General features: G+C 35.2%; 3 protein-coding genes across 4 annotated transcripts in view; 2 read left to right on the top strand and 1 right to left on the bottom strand.

Annotated features, from left to right (window-relative positions):
• Window positions 1-13,266, top strand: part of AdamTS-A (ADAM metallopeptidase with thrombospondin type 1 motif A) — a 72,601-nt gene that overhangs the window by 21,537 nt on the left and 37,798 nt on the right. The window contains exon 1 of one of the 2 annotated variants that reach the window (XM_070112873.1): window positions 4,371-5,072. The exons of the other annotated variant lie outside the window; for it this stretch is intronic. The gene's annotated coding sequence lies outside the window, so the exon portion shown is untranslated. Of the gene's footprint in view, window positions 1-4,370; window positions 5,073-13,266 lie in introns of those variants that run through there. 2 annotated transcript variants of the gene reach the window in all.
• On the bottom strand, window positions 7,003-7,783 carry LOC106615910 (adult-specific cuticular protein ACP-20). Its single transcript, XM_014232298.3, has 2 exons — window positions 7,390-7,783; window positions 7,003-7,331 (listed from the first exon to the last, which is right to left on the bottom strand). Exons 1-2 carry the CDS (start codon window positions 7,706-7,708, stop codon window positions 7,141-7,143), a joined length of 510 nt encoding a protein of 169 aa, XP_014087773.2. The 5' UTR covers window positions 7,709-7,783; the 3' UTR covers window positions 7,003-7,140.
• On the top strand, window positions 8,273-9,305 carry LOC106615939 (cuticle protein 8). Its single transcript, XM_014232333.3, has 2 exons — window positions 8,273-8,971; window positions 9,030-9,305. The coding sequence occupies exons 1-2, from the start codon at window positions 8,653-8,655 to the stop codon at window positions 9,179-9,181; spliced, it is 471 nt and encodes a 156-aa protein (XP_014087808.3). The 5' UTR covers window positions 8,273-8,652; the 3' UTR covers window positions 9,182-9,305.

Raw genomic sequence — 13,266 nt, 5'->3', positions numbered from 1 at the left:
AATAATTACCCTGGACAGGGTATATTAAGTTTGTTACGAAGCTTTTAGCATTCAGAAGGAAACGTCGGAGACCCTATAAAATATGTATCTAAATGAACAGCATGATGAGCTGAGTCGATTTAGCCATGACCGTCTGTCTGTATATTCGCGAATTAGTCCCTCAGTTTTTGAGATTTCGATCTGAAATTTTGCACATGTCCTTTTCTCCACAAGAAGCTGCTTATTTGTTGGAGTCGGCAATATTGGACTAATACAAGTATAGCATATAGCTGCCATACAAACTGAACAATTGAACTCAAGCGCTTGTATGGAAAACTTTTTCATTTGACGAGATATCTTTACGAAATTTGTTATAGATTATTTTTTAAGACAACGCTATAATACCTAAAGAAATTTTCTAGATCGGACTATTATTGGTATTATATAAATAGCTGAACGATCAAAATCAAATTCTTGTATGGAAACTTCGTTATTTGTGAAGAGTATTCCAGCTTCAATGCAGCCGAAGTTAACGTTTTTTCTTGTTTTTATACTCTCGCAACCTGTTGCTACAGAGTATAATAGTTTTGTTCACCTAACGGTTGTTTGTATCACCTAAAACTAATCGAGTTAGATATAGGGTTATATATATATATAAATGATCAGGATGAAGAGACGAGTTGAAATCCGGGTGACTGTCTGTCCGTCCGTCCGTCCGTCCGTGCAAGCTCTAACTTCAGTAAAAATTGAGATATCTTTATGAAACTTGGTAGACATGTTTCTTGGTACCGTGAGACGGTTGGTATTGCAGATGGGCGTAATCGGACCACTGCCACGCCCACAAAACGCCATTAATCAAAAACAAATAACTTGCCGCAATAAGATACAAGACTGTTATTTGGTACACAGGATCACATTAGGGAGGAGCATCTGCAGTTAAAACTTTTTTTTAAAAAGTGGGCGTGGTCCCGCCTCTAATAGGTTTAATGTGCATATCTCCTAAACCGCTAATGCTATAATAACAAAATTCACTAGAAGCAAATGTTTTTAGCACTTCTATTGACGGTGTGAAAATAGTTGAAATCGGGTGGCAAATCAGGCAACAATGACGTATCGGGATAAAACTTTGCGTGAATAATGCGATTAAAGTATGCCACCTTGTGGCCAAAAATTGTCTAAATCGAACCAAAACTGTTTAAGCCCCTAAGTACGAAATATGTGAACCCCAGTGCCTATAGTTGACCTTCTACCGAAAATATCAGTCAATCCACAAAGAAATCTCAAACGAGTATACCATTTGACTTTGCGAGGGTATAAAATGCTCGGTTACATCCGAACTTAGCCCTTCCTTACTTGTTTTATTTATTTTTTTAATCCTGTATTTGGGTTTACAGAATAAAAAAATTTTAATTCAAATGTGAATTATTTGCAACCCAGCATGCATCTTGATATGCCTACACTAACCTTCTACTGTCACAAGGAGCACTGGGTTTAACAAAATTGGCAAACTCTTGTACAGCACGCTGTGTAGGGGTATAAAAAATGGGCAATAATAAAGTCAAATAAACAGTTTCGCTCCAAAAAAAGCTACAAGGCGAAGCGCAGAATTAACATAAATTCAGTTTTGTGCCATTTTGGACGAATTTACTAGCGCAATAAATTTGGGCAATAAATTTTTCGCGAGTATTAATAGATACGAAACGCGAACGTAAGGGGTCATACACGCACCAATATAAATAGATGTGGATGAACATCAGCAGTGCCCAAAAAGGGACTTATTCGACAACAAACAAATTGTTTCGAGGGAAATGACACAACGGCGTAGATACATATGTGCTACTAATATATGTCTACATAGTTGCAAATTATTTATTTGGTTTTATACAGTAGTAAGACAGCGCAACAAGGGCGGGACCCTGGTGTGTCGTGATCGATGTTGCAGGCTTTGTTCGCTCATATTCGCTTTGTGATATCAACAGACGCATTTCGAGCAACTGTACTGCTGTCAACATCGAGCGGCGTTTAACAATGGCAATATTTTTAGCCACAACTTTGTGAACGATCTGCGAAGATACGCGTGTCAAATAGTTTATTCGCAGCAATCTGCAAATGCTTCTCTACATGGGGTCTAACTAACTGCCCATTTTCAGTACCATGAAGTTTCCAAAAACTATCAAGCTTCTATGTTTGTATTAATGTGCTGAGACTTGATTTTGTAAGCATGTGGTTTCAATTAAATGATAAAGATATGATGCCGTTTCTTTCTTACAAATATTAAAAATTTATAAATTTTAAAAAGTTGATTTCTTCCGAAATATATTGAAAACAAGAATGCAAAGCATTAGTATAAATATTAATAATATGCACAACAACAACAATGAATGATGAGCACAATTTTCTTCCCAAGTGTAGCAATGCCTGCATTTGTGCGTGCTAATGTCAGCGGCACGTCTTCCGCACCTTGCTGCCTGTTATGCGAAATGACAAGCTTATGGCATAAATATAGAGACTACAACTATTAATAAATGGAATATTTTAAACAATGGCAAAACCATTTTCAAATGAAATAAAAGAAACAACTTGGAATTTAATAATTTTCATTACGATGTTGTTGTTGTACGCAATTGGGTTGTCACTTAGATTTGTGTACAAATGTAAGGCCCGCCATTTCAAGTGCACTTATTGCCGCCGACAAAATGTCCGCTCGGTACTACTTGTAGTTGGCACAGCAAGTACAATAATCAAATGATTTAGCTGTGCGAATTTGGAATATTATTGCTGCTGTTAGCACGTATATTTGCTCCTTCGAAATTGTGTAAATAGTTTTCGCTAAGAAGGTTATTTTACAAATGTTGATGTTGCTGATTTTTATGGAGTTTCCTAAATTGAGAATTTGGGTCGCTGTTTCTGTGTAATAATGTGGTTATTTTAAAAACAAATTTCTCCAAAAATGTATTTCAAAAATAGCTCTGCAAGAAAACTATTTTAATACAATATTGTATATTAAGGTAGCTTGTAGTAATTAGTTAAATCAACTTGAACTAAGATATTAAGTTCGACTTCTAGTTACAGCTTGTCTATATCCCCAATTATAATCCGATTCAAAAAACTTGTTTTAGACTAAACACAAAGTCGAGTCTTCAATAAGCCGGAAATGAGATATTTTTACAAAATGGAATCATATTGTAAATGATTTCCACATATTTTTGTGACAGAATTAGCAGATTAAGTAGGAGTATGCTAGGGGAAGTAAGAACTGATATCATCCACTGTTGGTGCCATATCACATTATGTCAAGCGATATTTTCATTGGTGCTTGACTTGTCTACCATTAAGTTCAATAAGTTGATTCCTAATTAAATAAGATTTTATTTAAATTCGAAAGTCGATTTGAATAAGTCTTTTAGGTAAAATAGTTTGCCCATATTTTTTAAATATAATTAATTAAAATTGATTTTCAAAAATACTTTGGTTTATAATTCGAGTATTTTTGTATTTTATGCCTAAAAAAACATTAACATATTTGATTTATTTATTTATTTGTACTTGTATATCGCGCACACGCGTCGCAATTTAAAAATACATCACAAAGCTACTCATTTTGAAATCATACAGACAGAAATTCACTTTATTTTACTACATTTTGGCTTTTGAAAGTTTCATAATACAATGGCGGCGGTTTTGTTGCTGTTGTTAACTGAAATAAAAATAAAACCTAAAAATTGCCAAAAATATAAATTAAATAACAGCAATAGCAAATTTGAACGCGATAACCCCTGCCACCCACTCAACTAGCAATGTATATATATTATACATACTTATACCTATCTATATCTATGTATGTATATATAACCGCTATGTATGTATATCGGATCGCATTTTGTGTATATCACGTATACGCCCCATCACTTGCGTGGCGCGCAGCTTCTGTGTTGCCAAACGCCGGCAGCATGTTTGTTTACAATTGCACGAACGTGCCGGCAGTGGGTCGGTCGGTCAGTGAGCTCCTTGGGTGTGCATAAACTGCAGACTCCTTCGGTGTGCACACACAGCTAAGCAACTATCTGCTCTACCATACATACATACATGCTTATACTGCCCTGTACACATCATACATATTGAGGAACACGCTGGTGTATTTAAAGTGTGCATACTCGTATACACATTATTTTTGTTTCTGCTTCGTAGCAGTCCAAAACCTCTAACTGCGACCTCTGCGTCGCAGCTTCTGCCGCCACCAGCGAGCGCAAGCTAATTTGGTTAACGCTCTTGCCACCTAGGCAGCAGCCCGACCGACCGCGTTGCTATGCCTCAGCTGGGCAGCCGGACAGCCAAAACTCGCACTCGCCACACACTTTGCGGATCTGCGAATTTTCAGTCTTATTTCGATTTTCTCTCAGGCTCGGCCACGCCGCGGCATTTCGGGGAAAAACTACAATTTTCGCACAATTTGTACGCGTAGCAAATCTTGTTAATTATTTGATCGAAAACTTACGGGCATAGGCCATTTAAATAACGAACAGAGACACATAAATAAATGCAAGCCGGACTTCAATAGTTTTGCGAAAATAATTTCAGAAGAAGTGCGACTCGAACCTATCCACAGTGGTTTCTACAGGAAGTGTGGAATAAAATCTAACTTAGAATCCAAATAAAGCAATAATTCGCGTTTTAATTAAAATAAAAGTGCTCAATATAGAAGGCATCAGTGGTGTGTAATAATTGAGATAATTTAAAATAAATTCGAAAACTAAAGCTGCAGTGCGATAATTTGTTTTGGGAATTTATTCCGTGAAAGTCGTGTGTACCGTCCGTGCCTGCGTTCGGAAAATTGAATTGAGTCAGCTCCACTTGTGGAATTCTGTGAGATAATCAATAGAAGATAAGTGAAGAGTCTAAAGTGTTCAAATACACTTTTTATCTATGGTTCATCGGAGTTTGTATGTATTTTTAAAAAACTTAAATTACTTAATTTAAAAAAATATATAGTTTTGAAAAACTTGTTATTTACACAACGAAACGAATTTAAACGCAATTGGTTGTTGGTAAAGTACCGGTTGTTTGGAAAAGGAGACGGCAGACTATTTTTTGAGGTGACTATGAGATAGTATTAGTTTTAGTTAATAAGTGGATGCTTAAGACCATCGTATCATGACCCTTAAACACGTACCTAAGGTAAATAAAAGCTAAAAATTATTTTTCATTAGCTCAATTAAAGGAAATATGTTAAAATTCATTCATCTAATTTCGTGGCCTTCTGGTGTAAAAACTCTTCAGGGTCCAAATGCTCTTGTTTCAGACAAGGATATTTAAAACAACTTGAAATACCGAAAAAAGAAATATGAATTTATATGGCAGTGTGCGAACGAAAGTTACACGTGCGTCGCTCTTATGATTTCTTTAAACTACATATGCTCAATAAGTAACCCATAAAATTACGGCTCGATGTTCTTCATTAGTTTTCCAATATTACGGCAGCGGCAAAAAATATTGATGCAATTATGGGATGTTTATGTTAAAATACAGGAAACATGGAACTTAATGATATACAATTTAGTTAAACTAAATTTGGGTTATAAAGTTATTTGTACATCGAAGGATATTTCACTATTTTTATTAGTAGAAATACTGTCGAGCTTAGAGAAATATTCAGAATATGTTTTAATATAGAAATGAATAAACTAGCATAATTATGAGTTCTTCGATGATCCACACCTATATATGGTATACTGATCGTTCTTTCGAATGAAATTAATGGTGTATTAGAAGAATTTCTAAACTATTATTGTAATTGTAATTGTTTCTTCTAAATTAAGAAACTCTCATTTACTATGCACATACACATCAAACATGTGTATGGGTTAGTTAAATAATGCGCGTTTTCGCTCTCGCCCACTTGCCAACGAACAACTTGCAATACAACACTATTGCAATATACACAAAAACAAAACTAACAATAGAATCTTGAATACGAAATGTAATTTGTGCAACATTTGTTTTTGTTTTTAAATAAAATATTTATGTAGCCATGCGTTATTCCACAAAAGGTGATCAAATTTTCATTTAATGCGGTGAATTTTTGAAGCTATTTCTGGCAGTATACCATTCTAAAATATCAAGTCGAAATAGAATTAACTGTGTATAAAAATTTAAATAACAGCAAATGTGAATAAAATTGAACGGTAAGTTTTCGCGCATTGTTTAATTAAATGAACACGCACAACCGATGCGCTATGAAATTTAGCATCAGCATTTCAAAATTTTATTATAAATTAATTTTTATTTTTGATTTTTATTTAGTGAATTGCTAAAATTTTTTTCATGTGTTGTTTGCATATGTATTTAAATAATTTGCGTTCAAAGTATGTGTAGTTTAGTTGCTGGAAGGCACCCCCTGTGCCAAAAATAATCTGCATAAATATTTAGCGGATACACATAGAATTTATATTGGTAAATAATTGAAAACTAAATATGAAAATTGTAATACTTTTATACATAATATTATGTTATTCAATAATCTTACGGAAATAAAGCTGAGTCTCCATCCTGTTCTGTGCGACATTGAGCTGCCGTTCGCTTTAGTCATTCCTATACTAGATTACTGGCACAAATTTATTGCGCCGAGATGTCAAAGAATGAAATTAAAATAACAAATCGGCAATATAAAATTGGAAATAAGCAAAGAAGGCGAATTCCTCTTTTAAAAAGAACAGACAAAAACGAAAAACAGTATAAAAATAAAAAATAAAACAAAATAAAAAACCCTCAATATAGAAGTGAAAATTTCGCACAAAATTTATTACTTCCCCGTGAGTCTGACTATGCAAAAAAATATACATAAATACGACAAAAATATGCGTAGCTTCTATTTAGCCGTTAGATGTAAGAAACTTAGCAATTTTAGAATGATCAACTCAACGAAATCATTTGCAACTTTTCGCAGGCAATCCTTCTTCATTCTTATTAACTCATAGCATAGTACTTTCTTCTCTAACTTAGAGTGGCGCTAAACAATTATAACTGTTTTATTCCACATTAAAATTTATTCATAAATTTATATATATGTATATATATATATTACAAAAAAATTACATAATTTTTTGATTACAACAACATAGTTTCATTTGCATTAAGTTCGTTTTAATTCGTTAGAGAGTTCGCTCATTGATGGTGCTTAACTTCCACGTAGCTACCAGCGTGACCATGATCATAACCATAAGCGCCATGATAATATGCCTGAGGATGGTGGGCATGGCCGATTTTCTTGACAACAGCGTTGAAGCCATTGTGATCGTCGGCGGTGTACTCTACAACGCGTGTGGTGCCATCAGCTTCCTCCAGGGTATATCCTCCTAGATGTCAGAATAACATTGAATAATTAGGCTAAAATATTTCCTAAAATCAACTTACCCTTCACATGATCACCATCACGGTGCTCCCATTGGCTCTTATGATCACCGGTATGTGCGTCCTTTACGCCATATTCGAAAGTGTATTTGGGATAGTGGTGGGGCTCATGGTGCTCGTAGTGGTGATCCTGGAAGTCGTGGTGAGCATAACCATGTCCAGCATAATGCAGAGAGTTGTCGTGACTGCCATAACCGTGATGACCGTCAGTGTGTTGAACAACCGAGGCGTAACTGGAGGCGTGTCCGTGTGGAATGTATCCTGCACAAGCGACACCAAAGAGTGCGGCAGCAGTAAAAGTGATGCACGAAAGGATTTGCATATTTAGTTTAAGTTTTAAATTGGATTTACAAAGGCGAAAAATTATACTAATTAGTAACTCTGTTTGAAGCCAGTGGCTAACTGATACCAATCAGCTGAGTGCAGTAACTATTTATACCAAATTCTTTTCCTTAATTATATTTTCAATCGCGTTCTGAATGCGTGTGTTTCAAATTTTTAATTGCAAAAATGAAAAAAAAAACGAAAATCCATTAAACAATAGCACCACTCGACTGGTGAATTGAAGGCAATCATTTACTCCTGGCAAGGTCGCTTTGCAAATTCCAGAGCCACCCAAGCGCACAAGTCGGTTAATAGTGACTAAGAGACCCACTCACCGACCAACCCAGTTTATGACAGTAACCACTAACAACACGGTACTATTATTAGTTCAACACCTTTGTGCTATATTTAGGTAACTTCATATTGTACCTGATTCCATTCACACTTCAATTAAGCGACCAACACTTGCGAGTGCTTTGTTGGTTCTATTACTGTTTCACGTTTGGCTATGAAAGCACCCGACGAAAATATACCAAAGTAGACGGAATAAATATGTTCAACATATCAATATTTTCGTTAAAACAATCAAAATACTAAGTATGAACTTTTGCATTCAAATTAAGTATTTGAAAGTTGAAGCAATTAATGAAGTAAGGGCTGTGAAAAGGTCATTCTAATACATTTAATAATTTTTGGCTTTATCTTACAATGAAACTTAACTTTGTGTATCTCATTAAGACACCGTAACGGTATATTTAGTGAAACGATTTGTGATTGAAGCCTTCATAATCAATTTAGTGATATTTAAAGTTTACGAAAATGTTTGCATATAAATAGCAACTCGAAACAGCAGTTCGACATCAGTCAAGCACTGCATTCAGATAGAGTTAGTGAACACCCAAAGTCTAGCTATCGAGTTATAAATACCATAAATCTAACAAAATGCAAATATTTTCGTGTTTCGCCATCACCGCTGCCGCACTTTTTGGTGTCGCTTGTGCAGGATACATTCCACACGGACACGCCTCCAGTTACGCCTCGGTTGTGCAACACACTGACGGTCACCACGGTTATGGCAGTCACGACAACTCTCTGCATTATGCTGGACATGGTTATGCTCACCACGACTTCCAGGATCACCACTACGAGCACCATGAGCCCCACCACTATCCCAAATACACTTTCGAATATGGCGTAAAGGACGCACATACCGGTGATCATAAGAGCCAATGGGAGCACCGTGATGGTGATCATGTCAAGGGTAAGTTGATTTTAAGAAATATTTTAGCCTAATTATTCTATGTTATTCTGACATCTAGGAGGATATACCCTGGCGGAAGCTGATGGCACCACACGCGTTGTAGAGTACACCGCCGACGATCACAATGGCTTCAACGCTGTTGTCAAGAAAATCGGCCATGCCCACCATCCTCAGGCATATTATCATGGCGCTTATAACAGCCACTTCTGAAATATTTGATATCTCTTAAGGACAGTCCCAACAAATTCAGACCCACTCAACTAGATTTTAGTGTCAATAATTGTTATACCTTTAAACTAAAGCAATTTAGAATAAATGTTGAATTTAATGCAAACATTTTTAGTTTTCGTGATTTAAATTCTGTAGATATGATATTGATATAGGGTTCAGTTAGGAAGTAATTATTATATGTTAAAAAATATGTAAATCAATTTTGTGTTAATGGTAGAATTTAGTGAAATCTCGTAATTAAGTAGGATAATCGAAATCCCGGTGATCCTTATTCTTAAAGTAGTATTTAAGACCTTCCATCACTAAATACGTCAATCACATCCAACAACATTAAGAAATCCTGAAAGAAATCTGCATATATGTAAGTATGTATACACATTTGCTTGTATTTCTACACGTTAATACCAAAAACCTCGCTGACATCTCCTCACAGCTTTGTTTTGTCTCAATGGGACCACTAAATTATAGTCGGGATAAATATATAAATAACGTGTGTAAAAAATCAGAGCTTGGCAAATGGAAATAGACAGACGATTTTTACTACACATAGATATTTATAAAAATCCCAAAATATTTATTACTCAGTTATTTATATACATGTACGTATTAAGCATGCCAACGTGCACACAGTGGGAGAAACATGAACATACTCATGATTATATTTAAAAAAGAAGAAATTTTAGTAACTGGTCACCTAAAAGTGCTCTTAGAGTGATGCATTTATGTATGTTCATACAAGATATTTATAGTATATACCTGAAACTGTGCACACTCTCGATGATTGCCAAATTTTCTATCTCAGCTGAGCAGACTGCCCGCAATGCCTTACGCGAGTACAACAATTTTTACGCTATTCTTTTCCTCTTTTCCTCTAATCAAGTGCTGATGCATATACTATACTAGTGACGATCTGAGAAACTTATACTAACAAATAAGTATACTATGTATGTATACATCCGGGAAAATATTTGTATGCGTTCATATGAGTTTAGCATGATTTGTTTGCTTTTATATGTATATGTGGTATATGCACCCGTGGCCTTTTGATCTGTACTGAACAATTAGTAGTCGCTTGGGTAGCCTGCGACACATTCTCGCGCACAAACATATTTCTGCTAAATAATTGATGATTTGAGGAAAAAAATTCAAAGGATATTCGACGGAGAATTAGATTCCACAATTTCTAGTTTATTAAGTAATTTAATAAAATAATATATGTATGCGAGCAAGATTTATGAAGACGCAGGGAATTTTCTCCATATTTTATTTATTTTGCCTCACTGTGGATGGTTTCATACGCGTTCACTGTCATTACAGCTTCTTTGGTTTGCTTTAAGTTTATTTTTAGTTTTCCTTATTTTTACAACAATTATCTTTTCGATTTTCTTTGGTTAACGAGACAGTGCCTTTTTATTTTCTGTCTCATTGGTTACAGTGAGAATGTAAATACATAGAACAGATGTGAAAATAGAAGGGATACTATTTGCCAACAATATTTATACATGTGAATATATAAGTATATTTGTTTAGTTTCCGTTTGAAGTTAATTAATAAATTGCAAACTTTCAACTCGTATTTTCGCTCTTTTAGAGCCTCTATAAATTGTAGAGATTCTACGATTCATTTTAGTGAAGGAAGCAGTTTTGCAGCTGACCTTACCTGAAAATAGTCGTAGTTCGTCTCTTTTTAATAATTCGGTGCCTTAGTTCATACTTTTACAATAGAGTAAAAGATATGAGATATGCATTTGATAGCCTTTCGTCAAAAGCATATCGCCTTCAGAGCAACGGTGTCGAAACTAAACTCTTAAGTTCGTGCTATTTACATGTAACAACTCAACTTTAAACTCATTGTCCATGATTCGATACATTTTTGGCAGAATACTTCTTTCGAATACCATAGAAGCCGTTTGATTGAATCCAACTGATCTATTGTACATTCGAAGTTAGACTATAAGAAAGATACTCCTTAAAACTTGGTATTTAGAGTGAAGCAGATTACCTCGTTTGTGAATATCTTCCTCTTTCCCATATGAATCCATCATTAGTCAAAATCGTACTTAATTCTTCTGTAATCGCCAATCGGTCATGGCAAATATATTTATTTACAAAGCCAATTAAATTTATTTGTAATTCATTTCAGTAAATTTCTTTGACATTTCGCCAAAAACAACCTCTTAAGTGCACATATCGCATTTCACATACCACGAATTCACTCAGCCGCAACGGCGCCAACTTCAAACAGCATGACAACGCCATAAGTGGCCTTCTGCCAAAATCACCAGCGATTACGAAATGCTTATTTAAACACGTTGATGGATGGTATTTAAAATGGTTAATCGCATGCTGTGCGCCGCAGCGGGGAAAGGCAGAAAAAAGCGACAACGGAAGAGATGGTTTTAAGAATTTTTGATAATTGCTACAGCATCAACGCGCCAGCGCTCATCATGATTATATATTAAATTTATTAATTGTTGTGCTCGGCTACTCATTCTTGCGAATATTACGAATGCAGTGTCGTTTGTCATAAGGCGAGACCTCGGCGCCAATTCCATATACGAATGCCGTCTGTTGCAAGCGAAATTATGGATATAAAGACGGTGGCGAAGGAGAGACGTGATTGTGACAAGATGCGGGGGCTATTGCGTTGCGGCGCCACATCAATCAGCAAGATAATTAAATATATGCACACAAATGTATGAAATGTGGGAAAAAGTTATAGTCGCGCTAATGTTTATAGAAGAGTGTTGAAATATGTGTGATTTTGTGTATGTGGTTGTAAAAGCTATATATGTACTCTGGCTTGTAAGCGCTAGTGTAAAGGCAAATGCATTTTTCAAATTTGTTTAATTATTCTTGTTTTGCTCAATCGTACTTAATTCTGCACAAAGCCCATTTGGATTACGCCATTGCAGTTGTATGCTAACTATAAAATATTTTATATAACACGTTGCCAATGAAATTTGAATTTGAAAACATTTTGATAAAATCTTTAAATGTTACTTATTAGGTAAAAAGTATATATATAAGGCATCAAATAGCAGTACAATCTAAAAGTTTGGTTGTGAAAGGAACTGCTTATAGCAAATACGTGTCCTTGGTTTCCGGCTAGAAGTACATCAGTTCGCCTTTATAAAGCGATTTCATAAAATAATCGATTGCCCAGGCACACAACTAGCACACTCCTCGCTTTCTTAGCTATTACGTGGTGATCTTCCTACCATGATAGTTGTGCCGATATGTAAAACGCCCCTCGGCAGAAATATGATATTTAGAGTTAATTCGTTGGAAAAAGAATATAAAATGTTACACAAATATTAAATAAAAGTAAATTACCTGACCACATTATACAATATAAACATAAATATAACATTAGATTTTAACTCTATGCGGTATATTTAAAAAATTTTACATTTATTAAATGTATCTACTCCGTCAGCAGCCAACGAATTCCATATTCCAAGCCGTGCGTGAAACTACTAGTAAACTATGTACCTATTTATGAATGCAAATATATAAAAGTGGGTACATAGTTTTGAGTATCTTGCCCCACATGTAAACGACTGTGAAAATTAAAATTAAATTTCATTTAATTCAAAAATTTATGACCTGTTTTATGTGTAATTTGAGCTGCCATACAACTGTGCATATGTACATATGTACTTGTATGTATGTATGTAAGCATAGTTTGGAGCCTACACCACCCGGGGCGGCCTATAAAGCGATTTTAACTGCCACATAAATTAACAGTGCTAAGCTCTTATAAATTGTTGTTGTTCTCTTTCGGGTTTTTAATTTCCACTATCACCAACTCCAATTAAAAATGACAGTCACAACTGGCTAATCTCTCTCGATTACTTTCAATTTCCGCCGAAACTGCGGCTGGCGTCGACAGCCACAACGACAACAACGCTGGTAAATCTTATAAAATTCACAAATGTTGCCACTACATTTTTATGTGTACGAATCAGCGTTTCTCTTACGATTTTATTCATTTCTATTTAAATTTCTTTGCCTTTAATGCTTCGGGTGCATTGACCGTTGCGCACGCGCCGCCCGCCGCTA

This window comes from Bactrocera oleae, chromosome 2 (genome assembly GCF_042242935.1).
Source record: "Bactrocera oleae isolate idBacOlea1 chromosome 2, idBacOlea1, whole genome shotgun sequence".
NCBI classification, from domain to species: domain Eukaryota; kingdom Metazoa; phylum Arthropoda; class Insecta; order Diptera; family Tephritidae; genus Bactrocera; species Bactrocera oleae.
Note: the sequence above shows the minus strand (reverse complement) of the source record. Positions and strands in the feature narration are given on the sequence as shown.